The 15,104-nt window shown below is 40.8% G+C and overlaps 1 protein-coding gene across 3 annotated transcripts; it reads right to left on the bottom strand.

Moving 5' to 3' along the window:
• Positions 1-921: 921 nt before the first annotated feature.
• On the bottom strand, positions 922-10,883 carry LOC108929444 (multimerin-1-like). Of its 3 annotated transcripts, none has more exons than XM_018743955.2 (8): positions 10,380-10,883; positions 7,796-7,915; positions 7,539-7,645; positions 7,305-7,415; positions 6,710-6,880; positions 4,425-6,392; positions 3,259-3,405; positions 922-3,177 (listed from the first exon to the last, which is right to left on the bottom strand). In XM_018743955.2, the coding sequence occupies exons 1-8, from the start codon at positions 10,784-10,786 to the stop codon at positions 2,756-2,758; spliced, it is 3,453 nt and encodes a 1,150-aa protein (XP_018599471.1). In that variant the 5' UTR covers positions 10,787-10,883; the 3' UTR covers positions 922-2,755. The 3 variants fall into 3 exon arrangements, with proteins under 3 accessions (XP_018599471.1, XP_018599472.1, XP_018599473.1); XM_018743956.2 differs by having other exon boundaries at positions 7,305-7,412; XM_018743957.2 differs by lacking the exon at positions 6,710-6,880.
• Positions 10,884-15,104: the final 4,221 nt, after the last annotated feature.

Below are 15,104 nucleotides of genomic sequence, written 5' to 3'. Positions count from 1 at the left end.
AATATTCTATAAGAAGAAGTTCTCTTGCGCACTCATATTCATTGGAAAAATGCCTTTTAATATGTTGCAGCTTCTGCTGGATCTTCACTGGCAGAGAAAATCCACAGAAAAGTCCACGGGCCTTTTGAAGGACCTCCGAAACCCCTTCGTCGGGGTTCATGTTCGCGCACAACTGGTGTGCGAAGTGCGCCCCCTGGTGGAGGGAGCGGCGCAATTTGAAGCCCTTCTGTTAGCGCACGTCTATCCCCTCTCCCTTCAAACATAATTAAAATCTAATCTTACTGCAGAAACCCGTGAAAAGGTCTGTGTTTTTGTAAGAAATGAAGAATAATACAAAGGAATACTAGGGGAAAATGAGAAGGAAGGAGGACTGAACCAAGACCTGCATCAACAAGCCTCCTGCTAGCAAACAATTGACAGATATTGGTGCCCATAATAATGTGTCATTGCATTATTTGCTTACAGCTTCTGTGATCAGACAAATGAGTTATAATGATGAATTGTACTACAGGGCAGAATAGCTGTGTGTCCACATGTTAAGCACATGACACTTTCTACATTTAAATGTAGCGCTTACATCTGAAATTTCACTTATGATCTTGTCAGGTAAAAAATACATTTAGACTAGTTAAGAGTTCATGACCCATAGAGTTTTCACCTGGCTGTTGATATTTCAGTGACACTTCTTTGTGAGGAAAGAGGATGTGTGGAGACTAGCTGTGATGCTGTAGCAGTGGACTGTGAAATAAGGCGTTGGGCCGATAAGGACTTCAGTCGGGTAGCTCTCTACTGACATGACTTACTACCATCCATCAGGTTCAACAGCTCGGAGGAGGAATTAATTAAAGGGGAAAAAGAACTTAGTCAAACTGAGAAAAAGTCATGTTAAAATTAAAAGCATTTATTTCAACACACATGCAGGCAGCATATTGCAGAGGCTGTGTGGGAAAAACATACACAGGCAGCATCTTGCACAGGCTAGTCTTTATATTCCCACATTATGCTATTGTTCTGCTATGGCACATTAAAATATAGCAATAAAACTATAGTTTTAAAAAACTGTGTTTGCAAAATAGATAGAAATAAGGGAAGACACTGAGAATCAACAGGAGATTCATTACACTTGCTGGAATATTGAAAGCATATTTACACAGCTGAATGACCTTCAGCACTGGGTGCAATGACTCAGACAATCTCGAAATTTTGCTGTTCACCACAAAAAAGCAATTTATCCAGTCTCCCACAGGTTAATAGATTGCGTTACTACATAAAACATTTGCTGTTGTGCAGTGCTATGGAAAAGTATTTACCCTCTTTCAAATTATCTGTTTTTGCAGCTTTTTAATCTTAAAATTGATCAGATCTTTTTGTTTGCTATTACAGTAGAGGTTTATGATGATATAATGAAGGCTGAAATGGAAAAATTTGTAGCAGTACTGTTTTTATGCCATTTCCTTAGTGTGGAATATGATGCAATGTGCATTTATAGGTGTAAACAGGTAACTGCATATTCACTGTCAGTGACTGGTTTTCATATTTAGCTGCTACAACTGCAACTATAATTTCCCTTCTATATCTGTAGGCCAGGTTCTCTCATCACAGTACAGGAAATTAAACTCGATCTCGTGGACTGACAGCTAGACATTCTCCTTTAACATTTTCACTCACAAAGATTTATTCAATGTTCCTATATTGATAGTAATGGGTCCAGGTACAGCAGCAGTAAAAAACCCCCAGACCATCATACTGCCACCAAACATCCACCTCCATGCTGGACTATTGGTAGGTCGTTAGTCTAAAATATCGTATTTGGTTTTTTCCAGATGTAATGGCACTCATATCATCCCAAAATTTCTACTTTTGATTGATCAGTTCACAAAACATCCTTCTAGAATGTAACGAGAGACATTCAGCTGCTTTTTGGTGAACAGTAGACAGGCTTTCATGGACTTTTTAGTGAGCAGTGGCTTCTACCTTCCCAGCCTCGTATGTTTCAATTTTGTACGGTGCCTTTCTTCACAAATGCTGACTTAAGTTGATGCACGGGTGACCTGCAATTCCCAGAATGCTGGGGTTCTCTTTTTGAGCTCATTAATGATTTTATGCCTTGCTCGTGAAAAGATTTGGGCAGGACAGCCACCCTAGGTACATGTACCACTGTTCCAAACTTTCTCCATTTGATGAATGCAGCTCTGAATGTGGTTTGAATTCAGTTTTTGAGCCTTAGAAATGGCTGTTTTGTCCTGTCCAGACTGATAGGCTTCAGCAACTTCTCTCTGGAGGTCTTCACAAATGTGCTTTTGAGCATAGCATGATGAGCCTATGAAACTGAATTCTGATAACTTGACTTTGCTGGTGAGGGTTTAAGTAGTTGAAAATGATATTGAACAATCCTCATTCGGGTCAGATTTTATTCACATTAATTGGGTTGACTAAAGTTTTGTGTCCAATAAATGTTTCACACCTATGATTGCATATTTCATTATCTTCCAAATAAAGAAAATTACATGAAAACAATACTGACAATATTTTTCTGTCTCAGGCTCCATCCTTATTCATATGTACTACCGCAACTGATAAAAGTATGTCCAAAAGCCACAAAAAACTAGAAATTAGGCAGCTGCTTTTTTACAACACTGTGCTATTCTGTGTTGTTTTTACTGAGTATTTTTGCAAATTCTGCTGAAATGAAACCGAATAAGAACATGCTTGACAGACAGCGAGCAACAGCATATTCTCTGGGCTGTGGACCGCATTAAGTGCGGTAAAGCAGATAACCACCGAAAGTAGTTACTGGTGGATACCTACCGAGGATATCCCCTGTCTCCAGTCTTAACCACACCCTCTGTCCAAAGTTTAATTCCAGAACCGCATCTCCAGTGATGACCCTGGTGCTAGCACGGCGACTGTTGGAATCTTGAGCCCGGAAGGACAGCTTGTCCTCCTCATCCACGACCAGGTACCCAGAGAGATCAGGGCTGCTGGTTTCCACCGTGTACTTAAACACATACACCCCCAAGTAGGGCACACCAAATTTCCCACTGCCGGGAGAATATGATGCACCGTAGTTCACATACAGGTGGTTGAACCGAATCACACCCGGGGCACTCATGGCGAAAGTGTGTGCCACAAAAAAGGTGACCATGGGGGCGTAGCGGTAGGAACCCTGAAGGAAATCTGCAGCACAAGAGAGGAAGTGTTAATTCAGTGAGTCTCATCGTGAAGGTACTCACTCATTGTATGATCGCGGTCTCTTACCAGGGGCTGATGCTTCAGCATTCACCAGCCTCACAGTGCAGTCAGTCCCACTGAACGGGAAGCGGCAGGCGCACACGTAGCCGGGGCGCAAATCAATGCACGTGCCTCCATTCTGGCAGCGACCACTACTGCAGCTCGTGGGGTCCACTAACCAAACAAGGCATGAATTGGTTCTCACTTTCATTATAGCTACTCATTTCGAGCAATAATAACATTAATTAAGAAAAATTTTAAAGCTACTTCAGGTTCTGTTGGTGTTCTGAATCTGGTGTCAGTACGCATCCAACATTGATCTGCTAAATAATATTTTTAACCCTTGGATTGTTTAAACCAGGGATTTTTAACCTGGAGTCTGTGGACCCCTTGGGACCTGTGGATGAGCTTCAAGGGATCCGTGAAGCTCAGAGGATCTGTGAAGCTCGGGGTCACTTTGAAAATAAGACTGTCTAAATAAATAAAAGTTAAAAAATGAAATAAAAAAATCCCTATTCTATTTCATCAAATTCAAAACAAAAAAAAGACCACAGTCTGCTGTGTATTATTATTATTGTTATTATTATTATTATTATTAAATAAAGACTTTGTCCTAGGTCATGTGCAGTTTTAGCTTTGTATGTCATAGGTGACAATTTGTCATAACATGACCTTGGGTGTAACCTTTTTAGTAAATACAAATAAGAAAAATTCAAAGAAATGATTCACAAAAATGAAATACAATTAACCCAAAAACTCGTTTGAAAAATAAACACCTTTTTAACTACAGTTCAGTTCTCATAATGCATTGAAAAAACTCTTAATACATTAAGAACATGAAAGCAAATGAACATCCTATATGTAACAGAGTAGATGTAACTCATTACCACCCACTTCTACATATGGACATCTTTCTTTGGTTCAAGCAGTTTCCCGGTGATGATGCCTTTTTACATGACCGAACCTGACTGTATGACTGGTTTTTCTGGTTTTTGGAAAGAATTTATCACCCTGTCACCGGAACACTGTTGCTTTGGATATGCAAGATGATTTTTTTTAGCACTGACATCCAAGTTGGAACATGATCCAAAGAGCAGTTCAAAACACCAAACACCCAGCAAAGCATCTAAACTTGTTATTAATCTCTACTACATTGAAAATATACAAAAAACATTGTAAAAAGAATCTCTTACCTTGGTTGATAATAGAATCTGTGTTTCTCTGACTCCTTCCTGCCACAGGAGTGGAATTCTGTGAAAACATGCTATCCAATGTTTTATCCAGATTCAGGGCATGCTTCTGAAGCCGGAAGACATCCTTGAGTAAGTGATTCAATATGGAAATTAAATAATCAGAGGGACTGGATGGGAGGGAAGATTTATTTAGAGCCTGACTTTCTGGTTCCAAGATTTGATCCAGGTCCTGGTGGAAAAGGGTGAGGTTGATGGGTTCTTGGAAAATTTGGAAAATACTAGCTTTCATTTGGTCCAAGGAAGCAGACACATTTTGGCAGGTCTGCTGTGCATGTGAGGCGCTTCCTCTTTGCCACAAAACCTCCCGCGTCAGATTGAAGGTCTGGGTGGCAAGCTGCTGCAGTCGTTTGTCTAGATCCTTGTATTTCCAGGCAAGGCCAGTTTCCATTAATGGTTTGGTTTTCTTTGATCTCAAAGCTGAGGTCGTGTTGGCATTTGGGACATTCAGCCTGTCTTCAAGGTTCCCCAGACGTAGTCTGTGTTGCCCCCAGTCACTGGAAGAATTAGCCTGTTGCAAACGACTAATAGCTCTTTGGTGATATTCAAGCTGAGTAAGTGCATCTTCCAGTTTCTGGGAAAGATGAGTGAAATTTTGTGGTTTGCTTTCATGATCCATGGGGACTGTAAAAAAATGCATATCAGACACATTTGAAACAACACCAGATGCCTCCATTGTGCTTTGCAAGGAAAGGATGGTGGAATTCAGAAAATCAATCTCAAGTTTCAAATTTGTTAAACTTTTCAGTTTTTCACCAAAATCATCTGAGATCTTTCTTACTTTCTCATTCGTGTATTCAAAGTTAGTCCGTAGAATGTAGTAATCATCTTTAACAGAGTCAATGGCCTTGTTGATGACAGTCATGGTGTCATTGAGGGCATCTTCAATTCCATCTTGACATCCTGCAAATCTCTCTTCTAATTTTTCTTCTTTCTCCTGGGTCTGATTTGTCAGCTTGTCTTGGATCTTCTCCACATTTGTAACACTCCTGTTCAAGACCTTGATAGCAACAGCCAAGTCTTCCACTCGAGATTTGATGGATGAGATCTCTTTTGTATTATTCCCAGTAACATCTGAGAAAGGTTGTCCGTTAACAAGAGGCTTGAGCTCCTCAAGGTCATAGGACATGTGACTGATCCTTTCTTCAACAGCATTCATTGTGAGCTCCATGGGACCGGCCCTGTCACACAGAGTCTGATTAATCTTGTCTATGTGGCCCTGAATCTGCTCTAGCTCAGTTAGGACTTCTTTTCTGCATTGTGCAGCCAGTGTTTGAAAGGTGGTGTCAGCCAGTCGTCTCTGTCGTCCCACCACGGATGAAAGGTTGCCAATCCTCATATCCTGAGTGTGGAGTTTCTGCTGTAGCTCCATGATAGTCAGGGCTTGGCTCCGGACAGTATCACCTAGACTGGACATGTGCCTACTTAACATAATGGTCTCATGTTCTTCAGGGACTACTGACCTATTTGGTAAAACTCCTTCAAGGTTATCACTTTCTATACCCTTTACTTGAGAAAGGCTGTGATTTATGCTCTTGAAGAGTTGTATTGCCTTTTGCTGTTCAAGGTCTAGTTTGCGCTCAAGGGAACTATATTTATGGAACAGTTGTGTTGTTTTATTTGCATGAAAGACAGCATTTTCTTGTACAGAAGATATTTCATTTTTAAGACTTTGGATGTCATTTTGCATTTGTTTGTTGTTTTTCTTCAGTGTTTTATGGGATGATAGTAACTGGGCAACTGTCCCGTTTATTTGCTGTAGACTTTCTTTGGTGGCTTCCAGGTCCACCGAAAGTGCAGACATAGTTTTGAAAATGCCAGAGATGGTTTCCTTCATTGTATTCTGTGACTGCTTTATCTGTTCCTGGACAATGTCCCTGATAATTTCTTGGACTGCTTCGGATTTTACCGCTGGAATTAGAAACATTAACACAAATTAACTCCTGTTCCGATTTCTCTGTTACAACTATGTGGAGATGATGAGCCCTTCTCATTCTTCACTTTGAATTGCTATTTGTATTTCATCTGAGTTAGTTGAAAATGACTGGTTGTTCTTAGGATCTTAATGAATTCATGTTAATTATATTAAAGAAATCTGCAAGAAGTTTTGTGAGAGTCAGTTGTTTCATAAGCAAAAGTTAATAGTGAAAAATGTTTTGAAAATGCAACCATTATTTTTGAATGTATTCTTTCATTGGATTTCTGAAAGATCAAAATGAATAACTCGCCATTAACAGTGGACTGTACGTAATCGCTCTCCTTTATCCCCAGTCTTCCTTGTAAAGAAGAAACAGACATCCTCATGCTATCCATGTTCTCCATCACATTTGTCATTTGCTTCTGGAGTGTGAGGATTTTTTCTGTTTGCTCTTTGAAATCAGCCATTTCCTGGTTTATTACTGACACATACAAAAACCAGAGCAAGACGTGAAAGGTTAAAAGAATCCAATTCATGACAAAAATGAAGTATACAGTAAAATACAGTATATAATCCAAAATCTTAACATATTATTGCACTGATTTAACTTTTTTAATTACTTAAAAAACATATACTGTCTATACTGAGAAATATATTACTTTTCTTATATATGGTTTCATATTGCAAAAATATGCTAGAGTTTTATCTTTGGAATAATGTGAGCTCATGCAGTTTTCTTTCATATCTGAGCTTTCTGTTTGTCTACAACTAACAAACCATTCATCCATTGTAGCATACATGAATTCCAGCCCCTAAGGTCACATGAACTCCCCCCTCAGTCATTTACAAATCTATCAGCATGAACTCAGTTCCACCCAGTAAGGCTCTGCAGCTTGGAGTCCTACCTGAAGGCGCAGTGACCTGCTGCCTTCCAGCTGGAGCCGATTGCTTCGCGGAACCACCCAGCGTCCGGCCTTCTGCTTCATCTGCCTGGAAGAGTTGACTTGTCTTCGCTGCTGTGGGGAGAGCAAATTTGCCTGAGAACATGTCGTTCATGAAAACCTACCTAGAGAAGCTTGCATATGCATCAGTCACATGACAGAGTGGAGGGGGAATGAAGGTATCTGTTGCTTCCTCACTACTGGGCTCGCAATCAGGGCCCAGGTACCCAGGGCAACACTTCCACTCCAGGGATGTCACAATCTTGTGTTTTATACGGTAGGTGGGCCGACTTATCGCCTGGTACCTTTGAAAGATCAAAACAGATCATAATATTGAATGCTGTTTCAGTCAGACGCACAGGTGATTTCTACGACGCGAAGGCCCACAGCTCTGACTCACGGCTCATGGAGCCGGTGTAAACAGTACGGCCAGTTGCTATGGTCATGAAGCTGACCTCTCTGCGCAGCCATCTTTGCTCCAGTAACACGGATCAGTTCGAATGGGCAGGTAGGATGCCACAGAATCAATCACCGCTGTCGGAAAGAGGCGAGTGTGTACGTAAGCACACCAGTTTCTGTAGAAAGAAATAAAAATTAAATTAAATTAAATTAATTACTAGTGTGTACAGCATGGTTTCCAATCTAAAACATGAAATGCAAATAATAGACAGTACATAATGCATGCTTTGCACATTAAACATTTTAATATGAGTATTAAATCATTATTTTTATAGCATTTTAAGATGAATGGAGAAAGAAAAATCCTGCAGTATTTACAAAGTGGTATTTTACAATTTTGGGGGCGTGGTGGTGCAGTGGGTTGGACCGGGTCCTGCTCTCCAGTGGGTCTGGGGTTCAAATCCCCCTTGGGGTGCCTTGCGATGGACTGGCGTCCCCTTCCCCACAAGCGGTTCAGATAATGTGTGTGTATTTTACAATTTTAAATATATTTTTTTTAATTTGTGAGCCTCTCTGTTCTATGTCCTTTCCTTCAGACTTTCATATTAACTGTTCTCTAGTATCTGATATTTAAACTAATGTCACTTATTATTCCGCTCTGGGCAAATTTATTGTTACAGTTTAGCCTATTCCCATAATTATATTACACTTAGTCAACTGTAAATACAAACTTTAACAATGGTTGTATTTGAAATTGACCTCTCCAGAACATTACTGTTATTGAAAAAATGTAGTCCTTTCAGGCACAAAAAGATGCACAAGTGAATATCTGTCGCCTCCCTCCCAATGAGGCTGCTATTGAGAAAAGAGATGGAAAAACCGTTCTACTCAAATGTATACATAGCTCAAATCAATACACATCATATTTAAACCCATATTGACAATATTCCTAATATGGAAAAAGAAAAATACAGATCCTGAGTGTGGGTTGTATGTGCATGTGGGGTACTGAAATATCATTGTACTGTTGGTGTGATGTAACCACCGTCTTTCAATGCCATCTTCATCTGCGGTGTTAAAGAAGTACAACCATCCCAGCGATATGTGGTGCCGAAGCAGTGCTGTGATGCCAGTGTATTAGTGTAGGGTGTCAAAAAAACTGGTTGGGATGCTTGTGCAGTGGCACAACACAGCTACACAACTGCAGCTTTGAATCCGGTCGTGTCTCTGTGCAGTTCTCTCCATGTCTGCCTGGTTTCTTCATGGTGCTTCAAATCTAGGTTGCCCTTAGAGTGTAGCTGTGTGTTACTGCCCTGAGAAGGCCTGATGTCCATTCCATTGTGTACCTGCCTTATGCCTCATAGTCCTACTGGGATTCACTCTGGGCCGGTGCAGCCCTGCTCCCTGAAAGCAGTTTCTGGAAACGGATGGATGATAAAGAAATCCTTCAAGGCCATAATGAACAAAACCTGTCAGTCCAGTGACGAATTGTCTCTCCACGATGCTGCCATGTGGTGGTGCTGTAGGAATGACAGCCCGTTTCTCCACTTGTCCTTCCCTTATGTGAGTCACGCACGGTGGGACTTGATCTTCCCTGGAGGTTCTTTGCGACTCACAGTGAATGAAAAATGAAGAAAGTGCATGTAGCATGTGGGAGGTAGGGACGTGCAGGAGACCACGCCAGCCCCGAAAAGAACGCAGGCACATTATCTGCATGGGGAGATGTCTCCAGCAACATCCTGTGTTCCTCACCCTCTCCTGGGGGGCTTGGAAATCCCTAGATGTCTCTTCCAACCCATCCAGACCACTTAATTCCCGGCATCTCCACACAGCCATTGCAACTGCACCACACCCTTAACCTGCTGGAACACCAATCAGCCCCATCAGTGAAGTGATGTGCTCTCTGAGGCTTCCCCCTTTTTTGTGTCGAACCGTTTTTCTTTTATTTCTCAAATGGCACCAATCCATCAGGAAGGTCATGCAGAGGGCAAATACTGAAGCTGGGACGCTTTTTCAGTAGAGTATCTACACCGCAATTTCTCCACTAAAAGAAAAATAAAACTGACATTTCATCACACAAGAACATTGTAGGAGGTGATTATGTCACCTACACAGAATTTAGCTATGACTTGTTGAATGTGTAAAATGATTTGCGCTGGATACTTTCAAAAATTATACTGTTATTTTTTCTATTATACGTTTTTCAAACTAATTGAAAACCTTGCCCTGAATGTATTTGAAGTTATCGCATTATTAAATACTATTAACACAAATCCCCTACTCTGCATTTTTTACATCCATGTATGCTTCAATATATCATTTCTACAACTCGGTATTTTGCAGTTTTTTTAAAGATTTCTTTTAGTTGCATCGTTTTCTGCCCTGCCTAAACACACACACACAATGTCTACAACCGCTTGTCCTGAGCTGGGTCGCGGCAAGCCGGAGCCTAACCCGGCAACACAGGGCGCAAGGCGAGGACACACCCAGGATGGGATGCCATTCCACCGCAAGGCACCCCAGGCAGGGCTCGAACCCCAGACCCACCGGAGAGCAGGACCTGGCCAAACCTGCCCACCTGCCCCACCTAAACACTTTCCTCACAGTTTCCCGTGGGAATACACTTTTGTACTAACTTACTTGCCCCTTGAGGTTTCAAAACTGGGTTTAGCAGCACTTCTTCTGTCATGGGTCTGTCTAAGTCCACCTTGATGTTTGTTTCCCTGTGAGGAGACAAGAAATCCAGAAGGGGCAATCCTGCTCTCCAGAGTCCGGCTGCGCTTCATAAAGTCAGCGGTGCGGTTCGTTACATACAAAATCCTGGGTAGAGCCTTGCTTTTTTCCACTTGAGCTTCAGTTGCGACGGCTGTAGCATTGGCCTGAGGTCCCTCTGGACGCATGCTTTTAGAGAAAAGGCTTTGCTTTGTCACATTTGCTGCTTTGTTTCTGGTGATTAGCTGCTCCGCTGTCTCATTATAGGTGATCATGTCAAGACCACCAAGGGCACTGTGCAGGACAAAGAGGGACATCAGTACTGTCCACTTCATGTCGTAGTCCAGAGCTGGTGTCACAGTATGAGCCCTTCACCAGAAGTCCAGTTCTCCTTTTACAATCTTCAGCTCATCATCCAATCATTACAGCCCCTGTGAAGGTGATCTTGACTTAAATACCTTTGTCCAGGACATATGACGCATGTTATAGGATGTCTGCTTCCTGTTTCAAAGGATTCACTCTGTCACCTTTGAATGGGGCCCAATGGGTTTTGGAATTTGGTGTGTACTCCAGCACTGTGGAAAACATTTGCAAAGGCAGGACATGAAGTTCCTATCAGCTGCCCCAGTCACCCTTTTCTACAAGTTTTTCTTTCCGCTCAGGGGTGCAGAGGACGCAGCCACATCCTCACCCCAGCCAGAGCCTGCACTGCTACAGAGGTCTACGAAAACATTACCATGGGAGTGAAGTCAAGAAGAGCACCTAGTTGTACAGGGCAAGAACATCTGCACCGTGGAAATTGTTTCCTCCTTGCAAATGTCAGGACACACCATGAAGTTATATTCCTAGTATTTCTCACAGAAAAATTATAATGCATTCCTGAACAATGTCACTAACTCAGATTGCACAAAAAGCAAGAGATGGCATCAATTCCCAGCATCCTCAGGCTATACACCTACCTATATAGTCAACGTTTATATAATGGATATATTATTTCATTTACTGAGTAGAACTGATAAAGTCATATTACCAATTTAAGCTGAAGCACAAGTGGCTGTTTACTCTTCAGAAGACTTATTTCAAATTATGGACATGAAATGACTGCTGCTGCCTCTCAGAAATTTACTTTTTTTCTGCAAGGGGAAAAAGAAATTCTTCATTGTTATCAGTATAAAAATAATGTATATTTCAGTAGAGAATTCCTTTGTGACTGAAGATGCCAATTTGCCACATGAAGTAGGTAAAAGTAACCTGTTTATTAAGTCTTGATTATATCAACTCCAAAGATCCAAAAGAGGTTAATAGTGCAGTAATAAGAGTCAAGAGAACAGGAGGGTTAGGATGGGCATCAGGGCAGTTCATGCTCTCTGATACCACACAAACTAAAGGTAGATCAAGTTATCTTGAAATCCTCCTCATATCCTAGGCCAGTTTAGCATCTGATACAGTTATTGTTCCTCTGGACACAAGAGGGGCATGAGAGGATTCAGTTCAGTGTCCTGTGCGGCAGAAGCCTCGTTTCCCGCTTCTCTGTAGCGAACTGTGGGGCAGGGTGGGATTTACAGCATATAGCCTGCATTGTCCACCACATGGAGTAAATTATGTAAGAACACCTCAAAGAACAAGTCATGTGACTCTGACACCAAGGGCATCTCAGAGCCCCAGCTTCATTAACACAAAAGAAGGAAGAGAATTGTTTAAAAGAAACAAAGCAAGGAAACACAAAATGTAACGAAAGCATCACATAATCTGTCCCGTTGTCTCTATTTCCCGCTGTCTTGTGTCTCGCCTCCACTCTCCCCTGCGGACAGCCCAGCTGGCCATCTCATTCTGACGGCTCTCATTAGTGGGATGAGAGCCAGCTGTGTCACATTTATGCAAAACTCACTTGTGGACTGTGCCAGCGGGGAGGAAAACCAGCAAAACGAATGTTGTGTATGTGGCACAACAGTCTTGCTGCATGGCTTGCCAGAGCCATACACTCTAATACATAAATAAAGAAGTCAATGATACTGAGCTGTGTCTGACACTGACAAATGAAGAATTGATGCCGTTGCCCTTATAATGCACGTCTTTTGTCATGTTGTTTCCTGCTTCGTTCGGTTTTGATCAAAGGCAATATTTGTACCTTATGCAACAGCATATGTTGCATATCATGAACAATGCTGTCCTGCATTTGTCCATTTGGGATTATAGATAAACAGCCTCGTTCAAATGTATTCCTGTTGCAAATTATTTAAAAGCATGTAGCAGTTAACATAATCACATGCATAGCATGACACAGCCTATTCAAGATACAGTGAACAGTTGTATTAATTTGTGAAAAGAAATTAAACACTGGAAAGATTAATACTTGTTAGTTTATGCACTCCAAAAAAATGTGCTCATTCTTGGAATGCCACATTTTCACCTCCTACGGGTGGGCATCTGGTGCCAGGATGAGATCCACTCTACCATTGTCATTGCTGGTGCACTGTAGTCAGCTGCTCAGTATTCAGACTAAAGCCGCATGTACAGTCCCCTCTGTGTCATGACATGGCACACAAACCACATGCCAAGCTCTCCTCTGAAATATCCTGTCTTATTTTCACTGACATTTTGCTTATGTTGACTGTTTCATTGTATTTCATAAGTTCCTTCTACCCCTTAAGTCTGAATTCTTCTCTAAAGCATGAAGATGAAACATGAAAGGTTTTTTGTGTTCTGCTACAGTATTATTGTCATTGGAGACTGACATACACATGGTTCTACCAGCAAGGTACCCACTGTAAATTATTATAAAAAATAACATAAAGCTCTTGCATTCAGAAAAAAATTGTCCCATTACACTGCACATCTGCCTCTGACTCCTTCACCCATTGCTTACCTGATCTCTTTCATCTCCAGTCTACACATATTACAAATTTACATCACAAATATAGGCATACCTCCCCACCCATTACTTTTATTTGGAATTATGAATCATCTGTAAAATGGTAGTGATCTGCTTTTTCCAGCTTTTTCTGTGAATTTATTTTATGGAGTCCTAAGAAATATGTATATAACCATTTCAGGATCTTTACAGAGCTAACATTAAATTGTAATGTGTAATTAAAAACAATTATTCTTTAAACTTGTGTCTCATGGGTAAGTGCCGAAAATGGTTTACCTTCACGCACATCTTCTGAACTTCATGGACCTGGATGAATTACAAACTTGTCCTGAACATCCTTCTACAATTTCAGAAAGCCCTGTATGTCTCTGCATTAATTTTTTCTTTGAATTGTACCTTAATGCCTTGTTTGCATATTGTCACAATAAAGGATGTGATGTGCACAGTACTGGTTCACAAAACACTCTGAGCAAGACTTCTTTAAAACTGATCTGTCTTTGGATCTTTATAATATAAGAAAATGTGATACAGTCAACCTTACACATCTTAAGCCACTCAGGTTTTTAAAAAAGTATAATATGTTTTTGCAGCATCTTCAAAAGTATATTCAAACAAGGAAGCTGATGACTATTTTAAGACTATTTCCAGAAAAACAACCCCTTTCATTCTCAGAAAGCCTACATCCATTCACGTCATTATTTATTTATGTGTGTATTTATTTATTTATTTAGTTGCCAGATATTTTGCAGAAGTATTACAGATTGTGCTGTATGCAGAGTTCCCAAGATTAATAAATATTAAACTAGAGCTAAGCAATAGCCTTATCTTATACATACTGTAATATTGAAAAGAGCCGGAGGAAGGTAGTAAGACAGTCTGCCGCTCTGAACTGAATGTAGCCACTCACTCATTCCGCCATGAAGCAGCCGGTGTCAGAGGCGTGACCAGTGACCAAGGAGCGTAGCCTTCGGGGGTTGGGGGTGGGGGATGGTGACATGCTTTTCAGAGCTCTGCTGAGTGGAGCTTGTGTGAGAGGACGAGGTGAGCTACAATAGCGACATTAACGTAATACCTACTAATACCGACAGTACATCTGTAGTCAATGAAACATTTATTGAGTAGGTAAAATATTTTATGTTATTTGATACTGATGAGATTGCAAGGCAAGCTGTCAAAGCAAGGAGCTTAGTGGCATCAATTATTAAGTAGGGAGGGGTCTTAATGTTGTGCTCTTGATCCAGGTGCTTACCTAAATTACTTCTAAGGAGTATTTGCAGAATTATCATTCCTAATCTTACATATAATTTAAAAAATGGAGCTCAGTAAACAGGTCATTTAATTGGTAAATGTTCATTTATTCTGCATATCGCACAAAGGTTAAAGGTAGAATTTCAGAAGTGTAATGACTGACAAAAACAAAACCTTAATTGCATTTAATATAACTCCCACTGTTATTACTGTAATTATTGGAGCAGTAGTGTGCATATGGACTACACTTGAATATTTCTTTACTACAACAAACCGTTGATGGTCTAACAGCTGGTTAATCACTCTGTAACAAAAGCACTCACATGTAAAGTTAACCCAGTTAAACGGAGTCAAATAAAGAGAGCCAGTAAAAAAGAGAACTTGTCCGTTGTTGGGTGAAGTAATTCCCTTGAAACATAATGAGAAATGGACACATCTTTGGCTATGACTCTTAAACCATAAAACAATTGGGCAATAATAATATGAAGATTTTATTTTAAAATTTATGGCTTTCTGTTGGGTGATGGGTAATG

This window comes from Scleropages formosus, chromosome 12, assembly GCF_900964775.1.
Source record: "Scleropages formosus chromosome 12, fSclFor1.1, whole genome shotgun sequence".
NCBI classification, from domain to species: domain Eukaryota; kingdom Metazoa; phylum Chordata; class Actinopteri; order Osteoglossiformes; family Osteoglossidae; genus Scleropages; species Scleropages formosus.
This window is presented reverse-complemented; position numbering and strand designations above follow the sequence as displayed.

What these genes read in the sequence shown, in the direction of transcription:
- LOC108929444 (XM_018743955.2), bottom strand. Translation starts at nt 10,786, where the DNA reads ATGAAGTGGACAGTACTGATGTCCCTCTTTGTCCTGCACAGTGCCCTT. An exon ending in TTTGAAACCTCAAGGGGCAA is followed by an intron (nt 7,916 to 10,379) that starts GTAAGTTAGTAC and finishes TTCTTTCTACAG; the next exon opens with AAACTGGTGTGCTTACGTAC. An exon ending in CGTACAGTCCACTGTTAATG is followed by an intron (nt 6,393 to 6,709) that starts GCGAGTTATTCA and finishes TTCTAATTCCAG; the next exon opens with CGGTAAAATCCGAAGCAGTC.